Source organism: Ranitomeya variabilis, chromosome 1 (assembly GCF_051348905.1).
Source record: "Ranitomeya variabilis isolate aRanVar5 chromosome 1, aRanVar5.hap1, whole genome shotgun sequence".
NCBI classification, from domain to species: Eukaryota; Metazoa; Chordata; class Amphibia; order Anura; family Dendrobatidae; genus Ranitomeya; species Ranitomeya variabilis.
Window position 1 is genome coordinate 724,829,904 of NC_135232.1, and position 20,565 is coordinate 724,850,468.

The 20,565-nt window shown below is 44.5% G+C and overlaps 1 protein-coding gene across 2 annotated transcripts; it reads left to right on the top strand.

Moving 5' to 3' along the window:
• Positions 1 to 1,912: 1,912 nt before the first annotated feature.
• CHGA (chromogranin A) lies at positions 1,913 to 17,854 on the top strand. 2 transcript variants are annotated; one of them, XM_077268027.1, is made up of 9 exons: positions 1,913 to 1,998; positions 2,092 to 2,210; positions 3,425 to 3,471; positions 10,010 to 10,103; positions 11,413 to 11,481; positions 12,315 to 12,413; positions 14,005 to 14,373; positions 15,343 to 15,725; positions 17,308 to 17,854. In XM_077268027.1, exons 2-9 carry the CDS (start codon positions 2,165 to 2,167, stop codon positions 17,389 to 17,391), a joined length of 1,191 nt encoding a protein of 396 aa, XP_077124142.1. In that variant the 5' UTR covers positions 1,913 to 1,998; positions 2,092 to 2,164; the 3' UTR covers positions 17,392 to 17,854. The 2 variants fall into 2 exon arrangements, with proteins under 2 accessions (XP_077124142.1, XP_077124150.1); XM_077268035.1 differs by having other exon boundaries at positions 1,970 to 1,994.
• The last annotated feature ends 2,711 nt before the right edge of the window (positions 17,855 to 20,565 follow it).

Here is a 20,565-nt window from a genome sequence, read left to right on the forward strand (position 1 = left end):
TTGTCACTAGTCAGGCCATAGGTCCGATTTTACTGCACGCTGGGCCCCATCTAACATCCTGAGAGGAAAGTATCTCTGTCTTACTTTAGCCCTCACACTCTGGGCTAGTGCCAAACAATAACTAACTCTCCCTACTGTCGGGCAGAAAACACTATCACCAATAACGCACCATACAGTATGTCACAATACACATTAGAATACACTGCAACAATACATCTGTCTTTAACAGGAAATGTGAGTAGTATGTCCACAATCCACTGCTACATGTGCATGAGCAACAAGCTGACACGTGCTGTACTACATGTACCAGAGTGACTAGCACCTTATCTGTGTGCGAACATCTTAGGCTGGTTTCACCCTTGCGTTTGGCTTTTCTGCGTATAGCTGCATACATCCTCCGTTAAGCTCCGCCCACGCTCCACCTACTTCCACATGCATCCTGCGTACCTATCTTTTACACTGGGTATGCAGGGACATGCGTTGTATGCGGATACGTCTGCATGCGGCATTTTAACGTGCCCGCCGACCGCATGGGAACGCAACTTTTTGCATTCCCGTGCTGTCAGCGGGCACGTCAAAACGCGCCATGCGGACGCATTGGCATACAACGCATGTCCCTGCATACCCAATGTTCAAGATAGGTACGCAGGATGCATGCGGAAGTAGGCGGAGCTTAACAGAGGATGTACGCAGCCATACGCAGAAAAGCCAAACGCAAGAATGAAACCAGCCTAAGTTTGGACTTTTCCAGTAACTAATAATGGTGCTATTCATAGACAGCAAAAATCTCCAAAATGCCAATAAATCAAAATATTAATCAGGCTAATAGATGTGTAGCAACGATTCACACCTCCAGTTACCCGTCAATCGATTGCTTTCCCTTATTTAAATTTATTTATTAACGGTGATGCTAAATCTGTTTTTCCGTCCAAGTAAGGCCCGGATTCAGGTCTCCTGATGTGCTTTCTGCCTATGAGGCCATCATGTTTGGGTCAGGGATATGGCCGATCCATAAATCACAGTCCGTCCAGTCTATGAGAGTTTCTTTTTGGAGAATCTAACTGTAATTAATACTTTATGTGCTAAATATCTGACTACCCCCACCATGCAGGACTCCGCATGCTAGAGAGGCCGTCCATCCTGCAGTTTGGGGCTCTTGGAGAGAGGGATCCATTTCAGTTGGTCTCATTCCTAACCTGAAGGCTTCCCGGAGAACCTGCATAGCCAATGCTTCAGAGTAAGGTCATGTCACACCAACCCTAAAAAGCCCCTTTTTTTTTGTTGCTTTGAGCTCTTAAATTCTTTCTATGAACCGCCTACCTCCTCGTGCCATGATTGATGATAACTGGTGGTAGGGGGTACATTTACTTAGGTTTCCATTGCGTTGGCACCAGTGTTGGCCACAAGTCTTGTGTTGCCTCAGCGGTGAACATCCCACCACAAATTCCAGCAGGAAGGAAACCCACAAATGTGAAATCAGACCCCATTGTAATTTTGATAATGACCCTTATTATTGCCAGCTGCTCTCATGAGCCCTCAGTGCCATCTGATTTTGCAGCACTCCATGCTCAGCCTCAATTAAAAATCCATGTGTAGGGGAAGGGGCGAGTATCAGGTATCTTCTGCGCTTGGGCACAATTCAATTTGGTCTTTCCATTTTCCAAGCTTCACATGAAAGCAGGGATTTAGCAGTCTGTTCTCGGAGAATGCTTCCTTAGACTTTTTAATCATCTTAAGAGCTGAACGCTGACATGATACAAACGTTTAGTGTTCACTGGAGCTTTGCTTATAATTAATTCCCCCTCTGACGGCTCCATGCAACCTATACAGAATAAAGATGTGATAACAACCCCCTCCCCCAGTATGCAGCTGCCCCCCTCCATCCTCAGCACCAGGTAGGGTGGGGGAGGATGCTGTGACATCACTTCCACTGGGTCTGACATATATAGAGTAGACTCTGCTGCAGTGCTCAGTATCTGGAGAAAGCCAGGCAGGCAGGTAGCACTAATCTCATTAAACCGATAATTGCAGCCTCTTCTCATTGTGGCAGCTGCTTCCGATCTGCAATATATCCATTTTATTTCTATCCAGGACCAGGGCTGTGAAACAAAAGGCTATAACACCCATCATCACTCCTGACTGTGCCCAGCTCCCCCAGCTGACAATGCTGTATATTGGGGTGTTATCTATAGCCCTGTGTGCAGTGCAAGGTAAGAGGGGTAATGGGGGTGGGGTGGGGGAGGGACTGCTGTCGGGTTGTTCTGCAGTATCTGTCCTTTCAGCACCAAGGACAGCAGAACCCTATAAGCAATGCAGGGTCAGCACCAAGGACAGCAGTGTCCATGAGCATGGGGTCTATAGAGCAAGACTGAGGATGGCATCTATTCAGGGGTACAATTGGCACTGATGCTGGTCTATGAGGTTTACATGGGTAAGGCAGGTTCAGAACTATCAGAGGAGGTTTAGGGTTTCAGATAAGACAGAAGCATATAAATCTAGGACGGTATGCCCCCACCCCCATCCTCGATGCTTAACCTACATATGAGTAAGACAGATTTCGGATCAGAGACAGAAGTTTAGACACCTGCTTGAGATGACCCAGTGTAGACGCTGATTAGTAGGATTAGGCTGGGACTGTTTGTTTGGTTGCCGGCAAAGATTCTCCTGCAAACCCCCAAAACTTCGATCCCTACTGGACTATACAGCAAGGTCACTGCACCATCCGCCCAGCTTGTGCTTCCCCTCCTGTCTTTGCTTTATCTTTCTCCTCTCCACCTTTATATCTTGTTCTTTCTTCTAATGCCCCCTGTGTTACATGTAATATGTTGTTTTCCCCTGGTCTGTAGAATTTGATACAATTTTATATAACATATCTGTAATGTCAGTTTCCAGTGCTCTTGGTTACATTTCCCTGTGGTTAGGAATCATTGCTTGTGGTCACAGGAGGCCTGGCATCTTCAGTCTTCATCTAGGAGGATACTTGCAGGCCTAGAGGTATACCTTGGAGTGTTTAGGGTACCATTGGGTGCTGGGGGTTAAGTCCCCAACTCAGCCAGGGATTCTGGGTAATAGACGAAGGTAATGAACTGAATTTCTACCCTTTATTGCGGATCAGTAACTACAGCCCAGATCATATCACCAGGATTATGTGCAGATGTAGTTTTCTAACTGCACCTCTAACCATTACAGAGGCTATAGGGTTCATGCCTAAGACTCGTTCTTCTCGTATCCACCCACCCCCAAAGAAACGTGGAGTGTCCTGTAAATACAATGATTTAATGTGAGATCAATGTGACCTGACCCAGCGCCAGAAAGGTACTGGAGAATCGGGTTATTTGCCATGGAACCTGCCCTCCGTATACTTTTTTGCTTCCATTATTATTTTTCAGTACCATAGTTAGTAGTTTTTTTTTTTTTTCTGCAGTAATCTCCTTTCCTGCATCCAGCCGGGACACTGAAGATGACACTAAGGTAAGGTGTCCCTCTGGCCATGAATCCCATGGAGGGGCAGGTACAAGTTCTCCCTAATAGCTGTAAGGTCACAGAAGATGTTATGTATCTACATCCTGTCCTGGACTTGTAGTCTCATGATCAGGGTGAAGGTGAGGTGACTGCAAGGACAAAAGTCTTCTAATATTTCTCCATCATTACCCAGCCCACATCGTGATTTTTTTTCACTGTTGCCAATGGAAAAGTTTTAGATTTTTTTTCTTTAAGAAACCTGCATTTTATTCTTGCCAATTTTGTGGCCAAAACTATTCAGACTGACCCGAATTTTGGTTTTCACATTTTACAGTTTGAGTGTTTTTCACTGCTTTAGTCGGACGTTTCTGTGGTCACTGACTTACAATTATCAACATTTCATAAGTTTTTACACTTTTATTGACAAATCCATGAAGTTTCTGTAAAGCCTCAATAATCACAGAACTGCCCCTTATTCCCCAGACTTCTGCCCCTTACTCTCCAGACTTCTGCCCTGCCCCCTGGGAGCTGGATTTCGGCTTCTGGGCAGATCCTGACTGATGGCCGCCCATTCTTGTCTCATCAGAGCTCAGAGTTATCACAATTTCTGGGGTTTGGGACATCTAGAATGATTGTCTGGAGAAGAGAAGGTAACGCTGCCATGTATCCTACACATCCTGACAGTAAAGCCTCCTGATACCACTCATGTGGGGGCTTTTCATCCATGGAGGGGGCTCAGTCACAATTTTGTCTAAGATCACTCAACAAAGAATGGGATCTAAACCGCCTATAAGAGCACCTTCTCCCATCATCCAGGACAATGTGGTGATAAGAAGCACAATGGAGACTGTCAAAATTGATTAAAAAAAATTGACTTTTTGGGCCCATGGTCAGGAAACTGCCTAAATCTCAGTCCCAGTAATAAGCTGCGGTGAATCCTCAAAAAGAGACAAAACTCAGAACCTGTGATAACTCCAAGCTCTGATGAGAGAAGAACGGGCGGCCATCAGTCAGGATCTGCCCATAAGCCGATATCCAGCTGCTGGGTCGAATGGCAGAAGTCCTGAGAACAAGTGGCAGCGCTGGGAATATTGAGGCTTTATAGACACTTAATGGATTTGTCAATAAAATGTAACAAGCTATGGAATATTTATAATTGTCTGTCAGTAATGACAGAAACAGTTGACTAAAAGAGCTAAAAAACACTGAAAAGGCAAAATGTGAAAAAAAAAGTATCAGTCCTAGAAGACTTAGCACCGACTGTAAATGAATTAGGGGTTCAGGGTGCCCTGCGTTCTGTATATAGTATAAGGACATAACGTTCATCATTGTGTAATGTCCTAATTTGCTATGGACAATGTCCTCGAGAGCAGTGATGTTGTCGTGCAGAACACGTATGATCTACCGTACTTGTAGAGAGCAGTGTGATGTCGTTGCGCATAGCACCTATGATCTACTTGTAGAGAGCAGTGTGATGTCGTCGCGCAGAGCACGTATGATCTACTTGTAGAGAGCAGTGTGATGTCGTCGCGCAGAGCAGGTATGATCTACTTATAGAGAGCAGAGTGATGTCGTCGCGCAGAGCACGTATGATCTACTTGTAGAGAGCAGTGTGATGTCGTCGCGCAGAGCAGGTATGATCTACTTATAGAGAGCAGAGTGATGTCGTCGCGCAGAGCACGTATGATCTACTTGTAGAGAGCAGTGTGATGTCGTCGTGCGGAGCATGTATGATCTACTTGTAGAGAGCAGTGTGATGTCGTCATACGGAGCATGTATGATCTACTTGTAAATAGCAGTGTGATGTCGTCATACAGAGCATGTATGATCTACTTGTAAATAGCAGTGTGATGTCGTCGTGCGGAGCATGTATGATCTACTTGTAAATAGCAGTGTGATGTCGTCGTGCGGAGCATGTATGATCTACTTGTAAATAGCAGTGTGATGTCGTCATACGGAGCATGTATGATCTACTTGTAAATAGCAGTGTGATGTCGTCATACGGAGCATGTATGATCTACTTGTAAATAGCAGTGTGATGTCGTCGTGCAGAGCAGGTATGATCTACTTATAGAGAGCAGAGTGATGTCGTTGCGCAGAGCAGGTATGATCTACTTATAGAGAGCAGAGTGTCGTTGCGCATAGCACCTATGATCTACTTGTAGAGAGCAGTGTGATGTCGTCGCGCAGAGCACGTATGATCTACTTGTAAATAGCAGTGTGATGTCGTCGTGTAGATCACGTATGATCTACCTCTATAGAGCAGTGTGATGTTGTCATGCAGAGAACGTATGATCTACTTGTAGAAAGCAGTGTGAGGTCGTCGTGCAGAGCACGTATCATCTACTTGTAGAAAGCAGTGTGAGGTCGCCGTGCAGAGCACGTATCATCTACTTGTAGAAAGCAGTGTGAGGTCGTCGTGCAGAGCACATATGGTCTACCTCTATAGGTATATATGAAAAAGAAGGCAAAAAAGCCAGGAAAAACGACCAAAGAAAGTCCATATGTAAATATGTACAAAAAACACTTTATTAAGGAATTTACAAAGGACAGTACAGAATCAGAATGTAAAAATGGTGCAAGGAAAAAACATCCATTGAAGAAAAGTACAAAAAACAAGCAAGTGTGAACGGACACATGGAACCCTCACATACAAAATATTGATATTGCAAAATTGGGACAAAACCCAGCAATATTCAAATTATAAAAGGCATATCAATATGAGTGTCAGTCAGGAAATTCAGATTACACACCGGAAATCCTCATGCTAGTAAACCAAGATTTACCAAAATTAGCAGCAGCATGTTGGATTCTATAGGGTATATAGGAAAATTCCCAATCTACCACAGTATAGCAGAGACATAATAAAAATTTTTTTTTACATACCACAGCTATAAGATGTGAGGGTTTACAGGAGCCGTCGACACACCCCAACGATCGTTTCGGACACCTTCCTTCCTCAGGGGGCATGATGGCAAGTGTCTGAAACGGGCGTTAAACAGTAGTGACCACCGGAAATAAAACGGTTTCAACCCGGAAGTGTAAGGGTATCCATGGAGACCGGCACACATATACAATATGTTACCGAAACCTGCGCAGCGCAGCACATGGTGTCCCCTCCAAAAAGCAGCACAAGCCCTGCGCCACAACACACCAGGGAAAAGCACGGGGCCCCGTGTATTTCACCAGCGGGCGGGCAGCCGGGCGAGCGCCGGAAAAAGGAGGCGGGGCCAGAGTCGCGCATGCGCAGGAGGGACAAATGGATGAAAGCCACCATATTGAATAAGGGCAACAGGTATGGAACAAGACAAAATAAATGATCATAGCCGCACAGCTAATCCATTGTACCAAGGACACAGGATACCCAAGAATGGGAACTAATATATATTACATAGGGAAGGCATCATTCTATATAAGGCCACTAGTTTACCCATACCCATGTGATCATATTAGTAAACATTCACTATACCTACCAGGATATAAATGTACCTAGAGACAATAGATCACATCCAAGTGGGGAATAATATGACAAATAATGATCAAAAAGGAACATAATCACATATCACAATCACAATAACTATGGACATACAATTATAATTACAATACAATCATGAGCAATATATATATATATTAATGTGTTGTGTGATGTTATTGTACAGAGCACGTATGATCTACCTCTATAGAGCAGTGTGATATTATTGTGCAGAGCACGTATGATCTACCTCTATAGAGCAGCGTGGTGTCGTCGTGCAGAGCACATATGATCTACCTCTATAGAGCAGTGTGGTGTCGTCGTGCAGAGCACGTATGATCTACTTGTATAGAGCAGTGTGATGTCGTGCAGAGCAGGTATGATTTACCTCTATAGAGCAGTGTGATGTCGTCGTGTAGAGCACGTATGATCTACTTGTATAGAGCAGTGTGATGTCGTGCAGAGCAGGTATAATCTACCTCTATAGAGCAGTGTGATGTTGTCGTGCAGAGCACGTATGATCTACCTCTATAGAGCAGCGTGGTGTCGTTGTGCAGAGCACGTATGATCTACCTCTATAGAGCAGTGTGGTGTCGTTGTGCAGAGCACGTATGATCTACCTCTATAGAGCAGCGTGGTGTCGTCGTGCAGAGCACGTATGATCTACTTGTATAGAGCAGTGTGATGTCGTGCAGAGCAGGTATGATTTACCTCTATAGAGCAGTGTGATGTCGTCGTGTAGAGCACGTATGATCTACTTGTATAGAGCAGTGTGATGTCGTGCAGAGCAGGTATAATCTACCTCTATAGAGCAGTGTGATGTTGTCGTGCAGAGCACGTATGATCTACCTCTATAGAGCAGCGTGGTGTCGTTGTGCAGAGCACGTATGATCTACCTCTATAGAGCAGCGTGGTGTCGTTGTGCAGAGCACGTATGATCTACCTCTATAGAGCAGCGTGGTGTCGTCGTGCAGAGCACGTATGATCTACCTCTATAGAGCAGTGTGGTGTCGTCGTGCAGAGCACGTATGATCTACTTGTATAGAGCAGTGTGATGTCGTGCAGAGCAGGTATGATCTACCTCTATAGAGCAGTGTGGTGTCGTTGTGCAGAGCACGTATGATCTACCTCTATAGAGCAGCGTGGTGTCGTCGTGCAGAGCACGTATGATCTACTTGTATAGAGCAGTGTGATGTCGTGCAGAGCAGGCATGATCTACCTCTATAGAGCAGCGTGGTGTCGTTGTGCAGAGCACGTATGATCTACCTCTATAGAGCAGCGTGGTGTCGTCGTGCAGAGCACGTATGATCTACCTCTATAGAGCAGTGTGGTGTCGTCGTGCAGAGCACGTATGATCTACTTGTATAGAGCAGTGTGATGTCGTGCAGAGCAGGTATGATCTACCTCTATAGAGCAGTGTGGTGTCGTCGTGTAGAGCACGTATGATCTACTTGTATAGAGCAGTGTGATGTCGTGCAGAGCAGGTATGATCTACCTCTATAGAGTAGTGTGGTGTCGTCCTATATAATGTGATATCCCTGTAGATCTGTCATGTCATATTGTGTTAGGTTAGTGGATGGGTTCCTGTGTCCTCTGGAGAAGATTAGCTGGGATGCGATGATGGCAGGGATGTCACTGCGTTGGCTGCAGGTTCTGGAACAATCTGTTAATAAATGGCTGAGATTAAGCACTGATTCTACTGGAGGCCGCAGCTCGGATCTCTTCTGCTTCGGCACCAGGTTTGGCTCCTGGCTAATCATATAACTGGCAGGATTAGGCCTGGGAGGACAGATCCTTCCTGGCACATAATGCAGCATCACATTGTGCATTTCACCACAGCTGAGCACATTACACACAGATCACATATTCCACAATACGACATGATTCATACACCGGGGTTATGGGCAGTGAAGAGCCGACTGCTGGGGACATTAGACAGCCGCTAACTCTACAATGTGCATCTTATTACGCTTCTGCGCCATTATAACAGGAGCGGCTGATATCTGTCTGTGTAGTGGATGAAGGACCTTCAAGCCTAGAAGGGATCTATAGATTCCTTTGCCCTACACAAAGAGACAAAGGGTCATGGGGGTAGGAAGGTTTCTGTACTTGTCACTCATCCATTGAAGAGCACTACAGGATCCAGCCTAAAATGACTGATAACAGAAAGCAGTAGACCGTAGGTTTTTGTATATTGCTAACAATAATTCAGCACCATGGGGACAAACATGGAGTGGAGGGAGAGACTGCTCCCAAATTACACCATATCTTGTATTCTAATCCAGTGCAGGGTTCACAATTTTGCAATTTCAAAGTGTAAATCTGTCTGCACAGCTCCTGTTCTACTGATTAGCATTCTGACTCTCTTCCTATTTAGAAAAACCAAACTGCCTCCAGCATTACAGAAGCTCAGCCAGTCTAGCCACAAGCTTGCTGCCGGTTTCCAGTTATAAGACTGACACGTGTTCTCATCTCGAGCTGTCTGTCAGCTTTATCGAAGGGTTTGTTTTCTTGCGCATTGTGAAAGATTGAGATTTCCCTCTAAAATCACTCATTGACGGCTCTGATGAATTATTTGCGGACACTATTCTTAGCGGAGGTTTCACAACAAGGAACAGTAATTAAGGAACAGTAAAGGAAGAAAAGGCTGCAGTGAGGGTTAGATCATGTAGAACTACAAGTGACACAATATCATGTCTGTGACAAGTACTGCTGGAACTGGCCCCTAACCTGTGCTGTGACACAAGATGCCCGACAGAAAAAAGTTCTGCAGCTTTTCTAGTAGATGCTTCAATCCTTGACTTTCATCATGGTCATTTACTGACAGGTTTCTGTTCTCATACAAAAACTCAGAAGAAATTGTGCTACAATGTGAGAACTATCAGCCTGAACACAATGGTATCCGACCATCTGGACAGGAGGGAGATTCCTGCTGCTTTGTGTGTACAGCAGCGGATTGTGGAAACTAGATACATTGCAACAGACCCTCAGCAGTTTACATGTTCTTGTCCGCTCCTTGCAGTGACCATTACATCACTGGGTGCAGTCGCTGCTCACACTTTTTGCTTCCCCCAGGTGATGAAATGCATTGTGGAAGTGATTTCTGACACTTTGTCCAAACCCAACCCTGTTCCCACCAGTGAGGACTGCCTGGAGACCCTCCGAGGAGGTGAGTTTGGTCACTGCAGGGATTGAAATGGAAGCTATTATGCCCCAAAAGAGGCTAACCCCTTTACCACAGTTGCATGCATCTTGTACTAAAAAAAAGCATTTTTGGAAAGGAGATCCATGACATATTGGGCAGTTTTCTTCTCAGGCGATTTATGGCCACGGACTAAGTCAATGCAGGATTAATATATAAACTTACATGTTAGACATCACAACGCGCTCACTGACTGGCCCTCGCACACTGACCAGCACTGGGGTGCTTACAGCGGCTGCTGGCGGGGAGGCATGTCACCAGACCTGCCCATTCCCATAAGGAATTCCACCATTGGAGGAGGCTGATGGGTCAGTCTGCGAGCTCACTCTGATATCTAACAGGTAAGTTTATAGGTTTTATTTATTTTCGCCACATTCTACTTTAATTTAGTCTGTAGCCATAAATCAGCTGAGAAAACTGAAAAATGCGTAAGGCATCACAATTCCAAAAATGCTTTTTAGCCCAAAATACATGCATTTAGGTGACTACAATTTAAAGGGACCCTCTGGACATCTTTTTAGGACAGTCACCCCACACTGATAATGAGCTAAGCGCACAGCGTGGTAGGAGATTTTGCTCCTATAAATAAAAACAAAAAAACAACACCTTCAGGTTCTGCAGGACAGAGGCAGTGATCAGAACGCTAATTTCTAATAATAATGAAAAAAATACTACTTGGGTGCATAGTGGGTGAGGCGAAGGCTCCTGTGCACTACTGATGCTGCGTACCTTGCCTCCCTATGACAGCACTGGCTTGCAGGAGCTTTCACTGCACACAGGGCTGTCAATCACTAGTGAAGGAGGCAGAGCAGTGCACCGGGCCGCCTGGCCAAACCAAGGATGCGATCAACATCCTAATCTCTATAATCATCATTTTCTTATCACTGACTCAGTTCTGCAAAATTCTGAAAACCCCAGATTAATCAAAAGAGGGTTTTTTCACATCAGTGTTAAGGAGGATTATCTTTATCAGAAATATACTCCAGTCCCCGGCTGTGGCACGTTTCTGTTGTAACTTACTGCGCTTTTGTGGGTTAAAGTGTAATGAATTTGTCAGGTCTGCTCAGGTTTCCCCTTCCCAGCATAATATCTTGTCCGAGGGTCCCACACACAGTGCTCCCTCCCATGTATATAATACACTACAAGACATGCCATGTCTAAAGTGTATGTAGCCCCGGCCCACGTCCATGTGCTGTCCAATATTCTGATCGTGGAAAGTTCTTGCAAACATAAATGGTCTTCCAGATCCTCAGTTTTCATGTGTGATTTATTCTAGATGAAAGGATCATTTCCATCCTGCGCCACCAGAACCTGCTCAAGGAGCTCCAGGACCTCGCGGCTCAAGGTGAGATTACTAGTGGAGATCTCTGCTTGTGGTCAGTAAAGGTGGATATTTCTAATAACAGTCTAACCAAAGCAGGTGTAAGCTGATGTACAGTCCGCACGGCATCAAGACTGTTTTCTTTCACTGACAAAAAGCAGAGCTCATAACTTAATTTTTTTTTTCTGACACACAAAAATACTAAGTTATTCTATTGGGTTGCTGTGACCAATATTCACAGGATGGGTAGCAAATGAGGTAATGGGCCACCGTGTGCACGATGCCGAGCTGGCAGGTAATATTGAGCCCTTTTACCGCATCTGTGATGTAATCTCAGGGTCCGCGCTGCTCTCATGGCAGGTAATATTGAGCCCTTTTACCGCATCTGTGATGTAATCTCAGGGTTCTCCACTCATGTTTCTGCAATCCCACTGGTTGATAGACACGAGGGCACTCACCATAGAAATGGAGGTGATATTTATAGGATCATCAGCTCCATCCCCAGATGTAACTACTCCCTGAGGAATACAACTCTCACCATTACTGACACAGAGCCTTCCAGCAGTAGTCATGGCTGCTGCTTTGTGATCAGACATGCGACACACACCTTATACTACAGTCCCAGCTCATCAATTTCTGCTGACAACCAACCTGTATAACGTGTAAGGTTGTCAGCCCTGCCCTTTTACTGACAAGCTCTTTCCACGTACTCTCTTTCCAAGGTGCAATGCTTTTCCAACATTCATCCCTGGCTACAGTCAGTTCATAAGTGTAGTCTGATGGTTAATATAACCCGTTCTGTATAGGCTGTCTGGATTTAAATCACCAAATTTCCCATTTAAATGTCACCTCCTTAGGAGCCATGGAGAGACTCACGAAGCAGAAAAAGAATGGTGGTTTTGTGGAGGAGTTATCCGGCATCCTTGAGAAACAGCTTAATAAGCCCCTGCCATCCGGTGAGTGTCGCGGCAACTCTGATCTCCTCCCTCACAACCTTGAGGTTCTCTGCAGTCCAGAATCCTCTGATCATGTGATACTACCCCGCTGTGCCCCTCACACCACATGATAAGCAGAGGATTAGATCAACCACTTAGATTGTGCCCAGAATGTCCAATATATTCCCAGCATTCAGCAATGGAAGCCATCATCCCACAGGTGGCGGGTGGGAGAGGGGCTTATTCTATATCCGGAGCCCTCTGTAGTACAAATAACCCCAGCATACTGTGGCTTCAGCCCACAAGCTGTGGCGTTCCAGGACGTACTAAACAGAATGAAGAAAAGGAATAAAGATAATAATTTATAGGTCCAAAGAGATGAAGAGGTGTTATAGATTTCTCATGCATCTTGGATATGAAATGAACATGATTTATATATGTAGACAATTAGGAAATAAACACATATCCCATATATACAGGTGTATATTACATTCCCTGTGCTTTATAGGCAGGGAATGAACATGGAGTATATGTAGAGAATAGGAGAATGAACACATATCCCATATAAACAGGTGTATATTACATTCCCTGTGCCTTATAGGCGGGGGATGAACATGAAATATGCCATTTATTTCATGTTCATTCCCCACCTATAAAGCTCAGGGAAGGTACCGTAATATACACCGGTCTACATGAGTTATGTGTTCATTGCTCTATTATCTACATATATGTCATGTTCATTCCCCACCTATAAAGTTCAGGGAATATAATATACACCTGTTTATATGGGATATGTGTTGATTTCCTAATTGTCTACATATAAATCATGTTCATTTCATATCCAAGATGCATGAGAAATCTATAATACCTCTTCATCTCATTGGACCTATAAGTTATGTTCATTCTTTTTAGTACGTCCCGTAACTTCTGTGCTATTTAACTCAAATGACTTCTACAAGGAGTTCAAGATACTTTGTTATTTTCCACCCAAAGCTCAATGTGTCACTGTAGTGGTAGCACAGATAACCATGATAGTCACACCTATCTGATGTGTAGTAGAGACAAAACCTCTCTGTTTCCAAGAATAACAGGTCAAATTCTGAATATGTGTTTTGAATGTGAAGAGAGCAGGGAAGAAAAAATAAACAGAAGAAAGCAAAAACTATTTAAAAAGTGTAAAGTATCACACAATAAAATTATGATTTTTGGGCCAAATTCTTCTAAATGGTAAATAAATATTTATCAAAATCAAAATAACTTTTTATTTTTCAGCGTTAACAGTTTTGGCATTTGTATCACTTATTTTTTGTGACTTTTTATCGCTTGTTAAGCTAAACTCAGAATTATCCCCAAGCACCTAGAAACCCCAAAGCCCAACCTCAATGACAAAAAAACCCATCAAATAAAAAAATAGGCCAATCTTTAAAAGGTCTATTTTATATAAGAACTGAGGATAAATGGAAAAAAAAGTAGCCAGAAAAAAAGAGGCAGAAATGCAATAAGGCTAGTAATGGATTTGTTATTGCAGCATAAAATACTGTAAAGGCAGCAGTTTCCCCCCTTAAAAGTAAACTGGATAAAAACATTTTTTTTATCTCCTCTAATGATGCAGCAAAGTCCCAAGGTCCTGCTCTTCTGGAAAACTATCCAGTAAGAGATGAAGTGAAGAGGCAATCCGAGGAAGAAGAGCGCAAAAGAAGCTCAGAGCGTCCAGAGGAAGACGACAGTGCCGAAGAGCTAGAAAGCAATGAGATCAGTAAGAGGGAAGAAACCTCCGAGGATGAAGAGATGGATAACCGCATCACAGACGAGATCAACGAGATGGAGCTCCCCAAAGACAACCAAGAGGACGCCAGCGAGAGACGCACGTCTGAGGAGACAAAGACCAAGAAAGATCAAGAGGCTGATGGGAAGGAGGATTCCCACAAGCAAGACAGCAACGAGACCAACGACGAGGAGGATGAGACCCAACGAGAAGACAGTGAGTACAAACTGGAAACCTTCATGTTCCTCTGCTCATTATGCAATAGATCTGTATAAAATAAGAACCTAGCTGAGAGGGAGGGACGGCGTCCAGTCCTGTGCAAGTCAAACAGAATGACTGCATTACACTATTCTTAATGATTTTTCCTATTCATTGATCTATAATAAAACTTGTAGGCATTATTTTGATTAAAAAAAGTATACAGGAAGGCGCCCAATTCTTTCCAGTTTGCATTTTCCCCAAACGTAACAGCTTGAGTACCATCAGGACCCGAATAATAGAATCGATTCATGTTTTCTTAGATCATTTCTAAGGTTTGTTTTGACCTTGAGGCAATTCATATGTCAAATTCAGCAAGGCTTTTGTGTGTTTTATACACTGTTTTTTTCCAATTAATTTCCCAACATTGTTACGCACTGCCCTAATGGAGTCCAAAATTAATGTTCACCTGTAGAGAGAATGGGGGAAAAAAATTCTCGACTAGTGTCCTGGAGATGATTGCACCAAAATGCGTCAACATTTTGAGAAGTGAAATAATGCATCAGCTGAAAACCTTTGGATAATAAACACCATGGCCACATTGTCAAACTGGGGGGAAGGGGGGAGAGGATTGAACAGAACAAGTGTAAAAGTAGTACTAAAGCCGTAATCCTTTTTGTTTTGGGCGCCAAATTTCTAAACTAAAAGTTTAATATTTGTTTTCTTTCCATCAAGCCAACATCGTGCATGAGATTTTTTAAAAACTGCAACAAAATTATCTGGAGCAGAAATTATTCAGTTGTCTACAAACCTTAGACAGAAATAGGACGTATCTGCAGCTCCAGAGGAGGTTGTTCACACTTCAGCTGGGTTCTGAACCCATCGTAACCCACAAGACATGATGTCATGCCATTTACCTTCCAGTCTGTTATTCAGGTTTGGATGTAACAGTTTATACTCCAGAATTTTGTTTCTTTCTTCTTGCAGACTCCATGAGGTTTCCTGAAGACTCCAAACCTGAATCTGACTCCAGCAAGGAAACCAAACAAGACGCAGAAACAACCGACTGCGCAGAGAACCCCAGGAGTGATGACGACACATCATCCAAAGATCTAGGAGACTCTAAAAGATGGAACAAGATGGACGAGCTCGCCAAAGAGCTGCGAGCCAAGAAGTGTGCCGCCAGACAAAGCGAGGATGACTCTGACACGTTAATGAAGATTCCACCCAAAGAGCCTAAATATGATCCAAGGAGCCAGGTGGTCGAGGACCAAACACAATGGCAGCGATCCCATGAGGACAGTGTCGAGACCGAGGCTCCAATACTAAAAAGGGCAGAGGAAGAGGGCAGTGCCAACAGGAAGACTGAGGTTAGTGCTAGTATATCAGTCATCATCAGACCGATGCCAACTTATCGGATCATGAAGCGATCAGCTGTTGGACCTGATATTGATGGCCTATGTCCAGAATAGGTTATTAATTCTAGATGCCCTGCCTTCCTCGTGTTATTAATTCTAGATGCCCTACCTCCCTAGGGTTATTAATTCTAGATGCCCTGCCTTCCTCGTGTTATTAATTCTAGATGCCCTGCCTTCCTCGGGTTATTCATTCTAGATGCCCTGCCTTTCTCGGGTTATTCATTCTAGATGCCATACCTTCCTCGGGTTATTCATTCTAGATGCCCTGCCTTCCTCGGGTTATTCATTCCAGATGCCCTGCCTTCCTCGGGTTATTAATTCTAGATGCCCTGCCTTCCTCGGGTTATTCATTCTAGATGCCCTGCCTTCCTCGGGTTATTCATTCTAGAAGCCCTGCCTTCCTCGGGTTATTAATTCTAGATGTCCTGCCTTCCTCGGGTTATTAATTCTAGATGCCCTGCCTTCCTCGGGTTATTAATTCTAGAAGCCCTACCTTCCTCGGGTTATTCATTCTAGATGCCCTGCCTTCCCCGGGTTATTCATTCTAGATGCCCTGCCTTCCTCGGGTTATTCATTCTAGATGCCCTGCCTTCCCCGGGTTATTCATTCTAGATGCCCTGCCTTCCTCGGGTTATTCATTCTAGATGCCCTGCCTTCCCCGGGTTATTCATTCTAGATGCCCTGCCTTCCCCGGGTTATTCATTCTAGATGCCCTGCCTTCCTCGGGTTATTCATTCTAGATGCCCTGCCTTCCCCGGGTTATTAATTCTAGATGCCCTGCCTTCCTCGGGTTATTCATTCTAGATGCCCTGCCTTCCCCGGGTTATTCATTCTAGATGCCCTGCCTTCCTCGGGTTATTCATTCTAGAAGCCCTGCCTTCCTCGGGTTATTCATTCTAGATGCCCTGCCTTCCTCGGGTTATTCATTCTAGATGCCTTGCCTTCCTTAGGTTATTCATTCTAGATGCCCTGCCTTCCTCGGGTTATTCATTCTAGATGCCCTGCCTTCCCCGGGTTATTCATTCTAGATGCCCTGCCTTCCTCGGGTTATTCATTCTAGATGCCTTGCCTTCCTTAGGTTATTAATTCTAGATGCCCTGCCTTCCTCGGGTTATTCATTCTAGATGCCCTGCCTTCCCCGGGTTATTCATTCTAGATGCCCTGCCTTCCTCGGGTTATTCATTCTAGATGCCCTGCCTTCCCCGGGTTATTCATTCTAGATGCCCTGCCTTCCCCGGGTTATTCATTCTAGATGCCCTGCCTTCCTCGGGTTATTCATTCTAGATGCCCTGCCTTCCTCGGGTTATTCATTCTAGATGCCCTGCCTTCCTCGGGTTATTCATTCTAGATGCCCTGCCTTCCTCGGGTTATTCATTCTAGATGCCCTGCCTTCCTCATGAACATGCTGGGGATCCTCCACAATACTGCTACAGTAAATCACAGCCAATTTCCCATACAGCAAATCTGCAGCATATATGCTCAATGTGCACATACACTAACATTTCTATTTTTTTGTGCTATTGTTTCTTCACAGGAACAAGAACTGGAGAGTTTGGCTGCCATCGAGGCAGAACTAGAAAATGTTGCCCACAAGCTGCATGATCTGAGGAGGGGATGAAAACCAAGAAGAGAAAAGAAATTAAAAAAAAAAAAAAAAAAAAGTTGCAAAAAATAAATTTAGCCATTGCACCTTCTATGTTTTCAGGCTTAACCCCATGATTGCTGGAAACAATTCATGAGAATCTCCTGCAGCAACCATGGGGTTAAACACTTTGTAGTTCTATCACTGTCCCGTAGTAAAGCTGGTACGGCTGCCAAAAAATCATTATTTTTAGAGAGTGGAGAAGCGTGCTCATAAGCTCCATGGTGGCAGCAGCGGTGTGTGTGAGGGGCTGAGGTGTCTGTTCTCATCCTGCGGTATTTCCAATGTTCTCAGCTCTTTACTGTCACTTCTTAATCTTTTTGTTAGATGAACATATTGCAATAACTTGTTACTTTTTGATTACAATCTGGGGCAAGATTTGTCCTGTACAAAAAAATATATATCTTACAGGGAAATAAAATGTTGGATTTTTCCTTTATGTCTTCATTTCTTTATTTAGGGGCCAGACTCTGACTACTCACCTACCTATAGACTAGATCTATAAGCCGTAAGTGACAAGCTATTGAGTAATCGCAGAGTAAAGCCACCACCAGGGGGAGCTCCCTGTATGCAGAGATAAATAAGAAGTCGGGGTACAAGCCAGAGAGTCAAAGCCGGTCGGGAAACGTGATATCAGAGACGGAAGACAAGAGGTGGGGTTCAGAAATCTGGCCGAGTCATACACTGTAGGGAAACAACCAGACGAACACCAAATCAGGGATAGGGATCTAATACAAATACGGGAAGTCAGAGGCAGAAGGATCACCAGGGTATACGGGTCAGCAGCTCTAGCCTGGAAGCATTCATTTTTTTGAAAGAAAATGGGATTAAAATCCAACTATTGATTTCTCCATTTCCACCCACTTTAAGTGCAAATAGTTTAGGCAGTTGATCATTTAATTTTGTTTGTAAACGAATGATCTAATAATGGCGATATCATCAGCTGACAGGGAAGATAAACTATTACACATCCGATATATACAGGTTGGTTGTTGGCAGGAATAGAGGAGCCTTTGCTACTATAGTATTAAATGATCAGGTGTGTGGATCTCATGGTTGGAGTAGTTTTCCAAAAAATAATATGGTGATCATGTCTGTAGGTCTCATTCTGGCATCTGTCAAATTTAGATCTATACAAAGTTTTTAAAGGTCCATAATTTAGAATTTTTTATCTTTTAACATACACTTACACACAGGGTCGTACTGAGGTGCCAAAATGCCCAGCGGTAAGTGACTGGGGCCTACAGTCGAGGTACCTGGAAATATTACATTAGCCTCTTCCACAAATTATAAACATAATAGAATATAAATACACAGTTAATGTAGCAACCTCGGTATTCTCTTACATTAATGACGAGGTGCTCCTTTGTCATGCTCATACAGGGTGGTAGGGAGCCCACTCCAACACAGGGGCCCTTTGGGGGATTCGCTGCTCCCCTGTGGGTGATTCACTGCCTGTATATATTGTATACATATAATTTTGAGGTGTACACCTTATTCTGACCCTTGTACACACAATGATTAATTTCAATGACTTCTTGTTTTTGGTGCTAAGTATGGCAGGTTTCTGCACGTGAACTTCACATGATAAGTGCCTCATTATAATAAATTGCAGCTAATCAGCCGGTGATTATGTGTCATTTGCATATTGTGCCGTATTATAATATATGAGGACAATTAAAGAATGGAAAGCCTCTAATGCTGGACAGCGGGACATCTACGGGGAGTTGGGGAATAATTATAGACTGCGACCATGTTCTTTTCTCAATCAAAAGTTATTTTCCAGCTAAGAGCAAATTCTCCTAGCAGTGTGTAATCTCTAGGACGGTGCTTTACTGACTTGTGGACATGTAACGAGCACTTGATCTGATAAGCAAACAGCATATGAGTGGTCTTGTGCCCACCATGCTAACAGGACTTGGCTCCGGCAGTGAGAGTCAATTCCAGGGGCAGGAGCTGCTGAGATTTACCCCAGAGCAGTGAATCCATTCCCTGTCCTGGATTTTTGACACTTTGATGTATCCTATAAAAACCCTGGAAGTTTGCATTTGACTACACGTCTGAAGAACTGTCCCCTGCTTATAGCCAATGGCTGCACAAGTTTATTTCATGGCTATCTGGCCATTTGCCTGCTGTGAGTGGATGACGTTACGGATGCACCACAACAGCCCCATGAACCAGAATACCAAGGGGAAGATCCCCCTCTGGGACGCTCCCTAATCTCATCCCTAGGGCTTCTCCATAAGACTGTAATTATAACCACAATCCGGGTTATCCACAGGTCTTGCAGCGTCAAAGATGCCAATTAGTTCAGGTCAGGAACATAAACAACACGGATACTTTAACCCCTTCATGACCCAGCCTATTTTGGCCTTAACCCCTTCCCGACCCATGACGCCTATGCGGCGTCATGGAATGATCGCATCCCTGCAGATCGGGTGAAAGGGTTAATTCCTATTTTACCCGATCTGCAGGGAGAGGGGGAGTTGTACTTCAGCCTAGGGGGGGTGGCTTTGCCCCCACGTGGCTACGATCGCTCTGATTGGCTGTTGAAAGTGCAACAGCCAATCAGAGCAATTTGCAATATTTCACCTATGAAAATGGTGAAATATTGCAATCCAGCCATGGCCGATGCTGCAATAGCATCTGCCATGGCTGGAAATCATGTACTGGCCCCCCCCACCGCCCCCGATCTCCTCCCCAGTCATCCGTTCTGTCAGGTACCCCTCTCCGTCCCCCTGTTCGCTCCCCCGTGCTCCTGTCCGCTCCCCCGTGCTCCTGTCCGCTCCCCCCGTCCTCCGATCCCCCCCCCCTGTGCTCCGATCCACCCCCCCACCACCCCCTCATACTTACCGATCCTCCCGGTGTCTGGCCGTCTCCTCGCTGGGCGCCGCCATCTTGGAAAATGGCGGGCGCATGCTCAGTACGCCCGCCGAATCTGCAGGCTGGCAGATTCGTTACAGGTACATTTTGATCGCTGTGGTAGGTTCTACCACAGCGATCAAAATAAAAAAATAATAAATAAACCCCCCCCTTTATCACCCCCATAGGTAGGGACAATAATAAAATAAAGAAAATATATTTTTTTCTTTTACCACTAGGGTTAGGGTTAGAACTAGGGGTAGGGGTAGGGGTAGGGTTAGGGTTACG

Bases quoted from the DNA above. Each gene is read 5' to 3' on its own strand.
- CHGA (XM_077268027.1), top strand. From the start codon at position 2,165: ATGCTGTATATTGGGGTGTTATCTATAGCCCTGTGTGCAGTGCAAG. The intron at 2,211-3,424 runs GTAAGAGGGGTA...TTTTTTCTGCAG, and splicing joins AGCCCTGTGTGCAGTGCAAG to TAATCTCCTTTCCTGCATCC. The intron at 14,374-15,342 runs GTGAGTACAAAC...TTCTTCTTGCAG, and splicing joins TGAGACCCAACGAGAAGACA to ACTCCATGAGGTTTCCTGAA.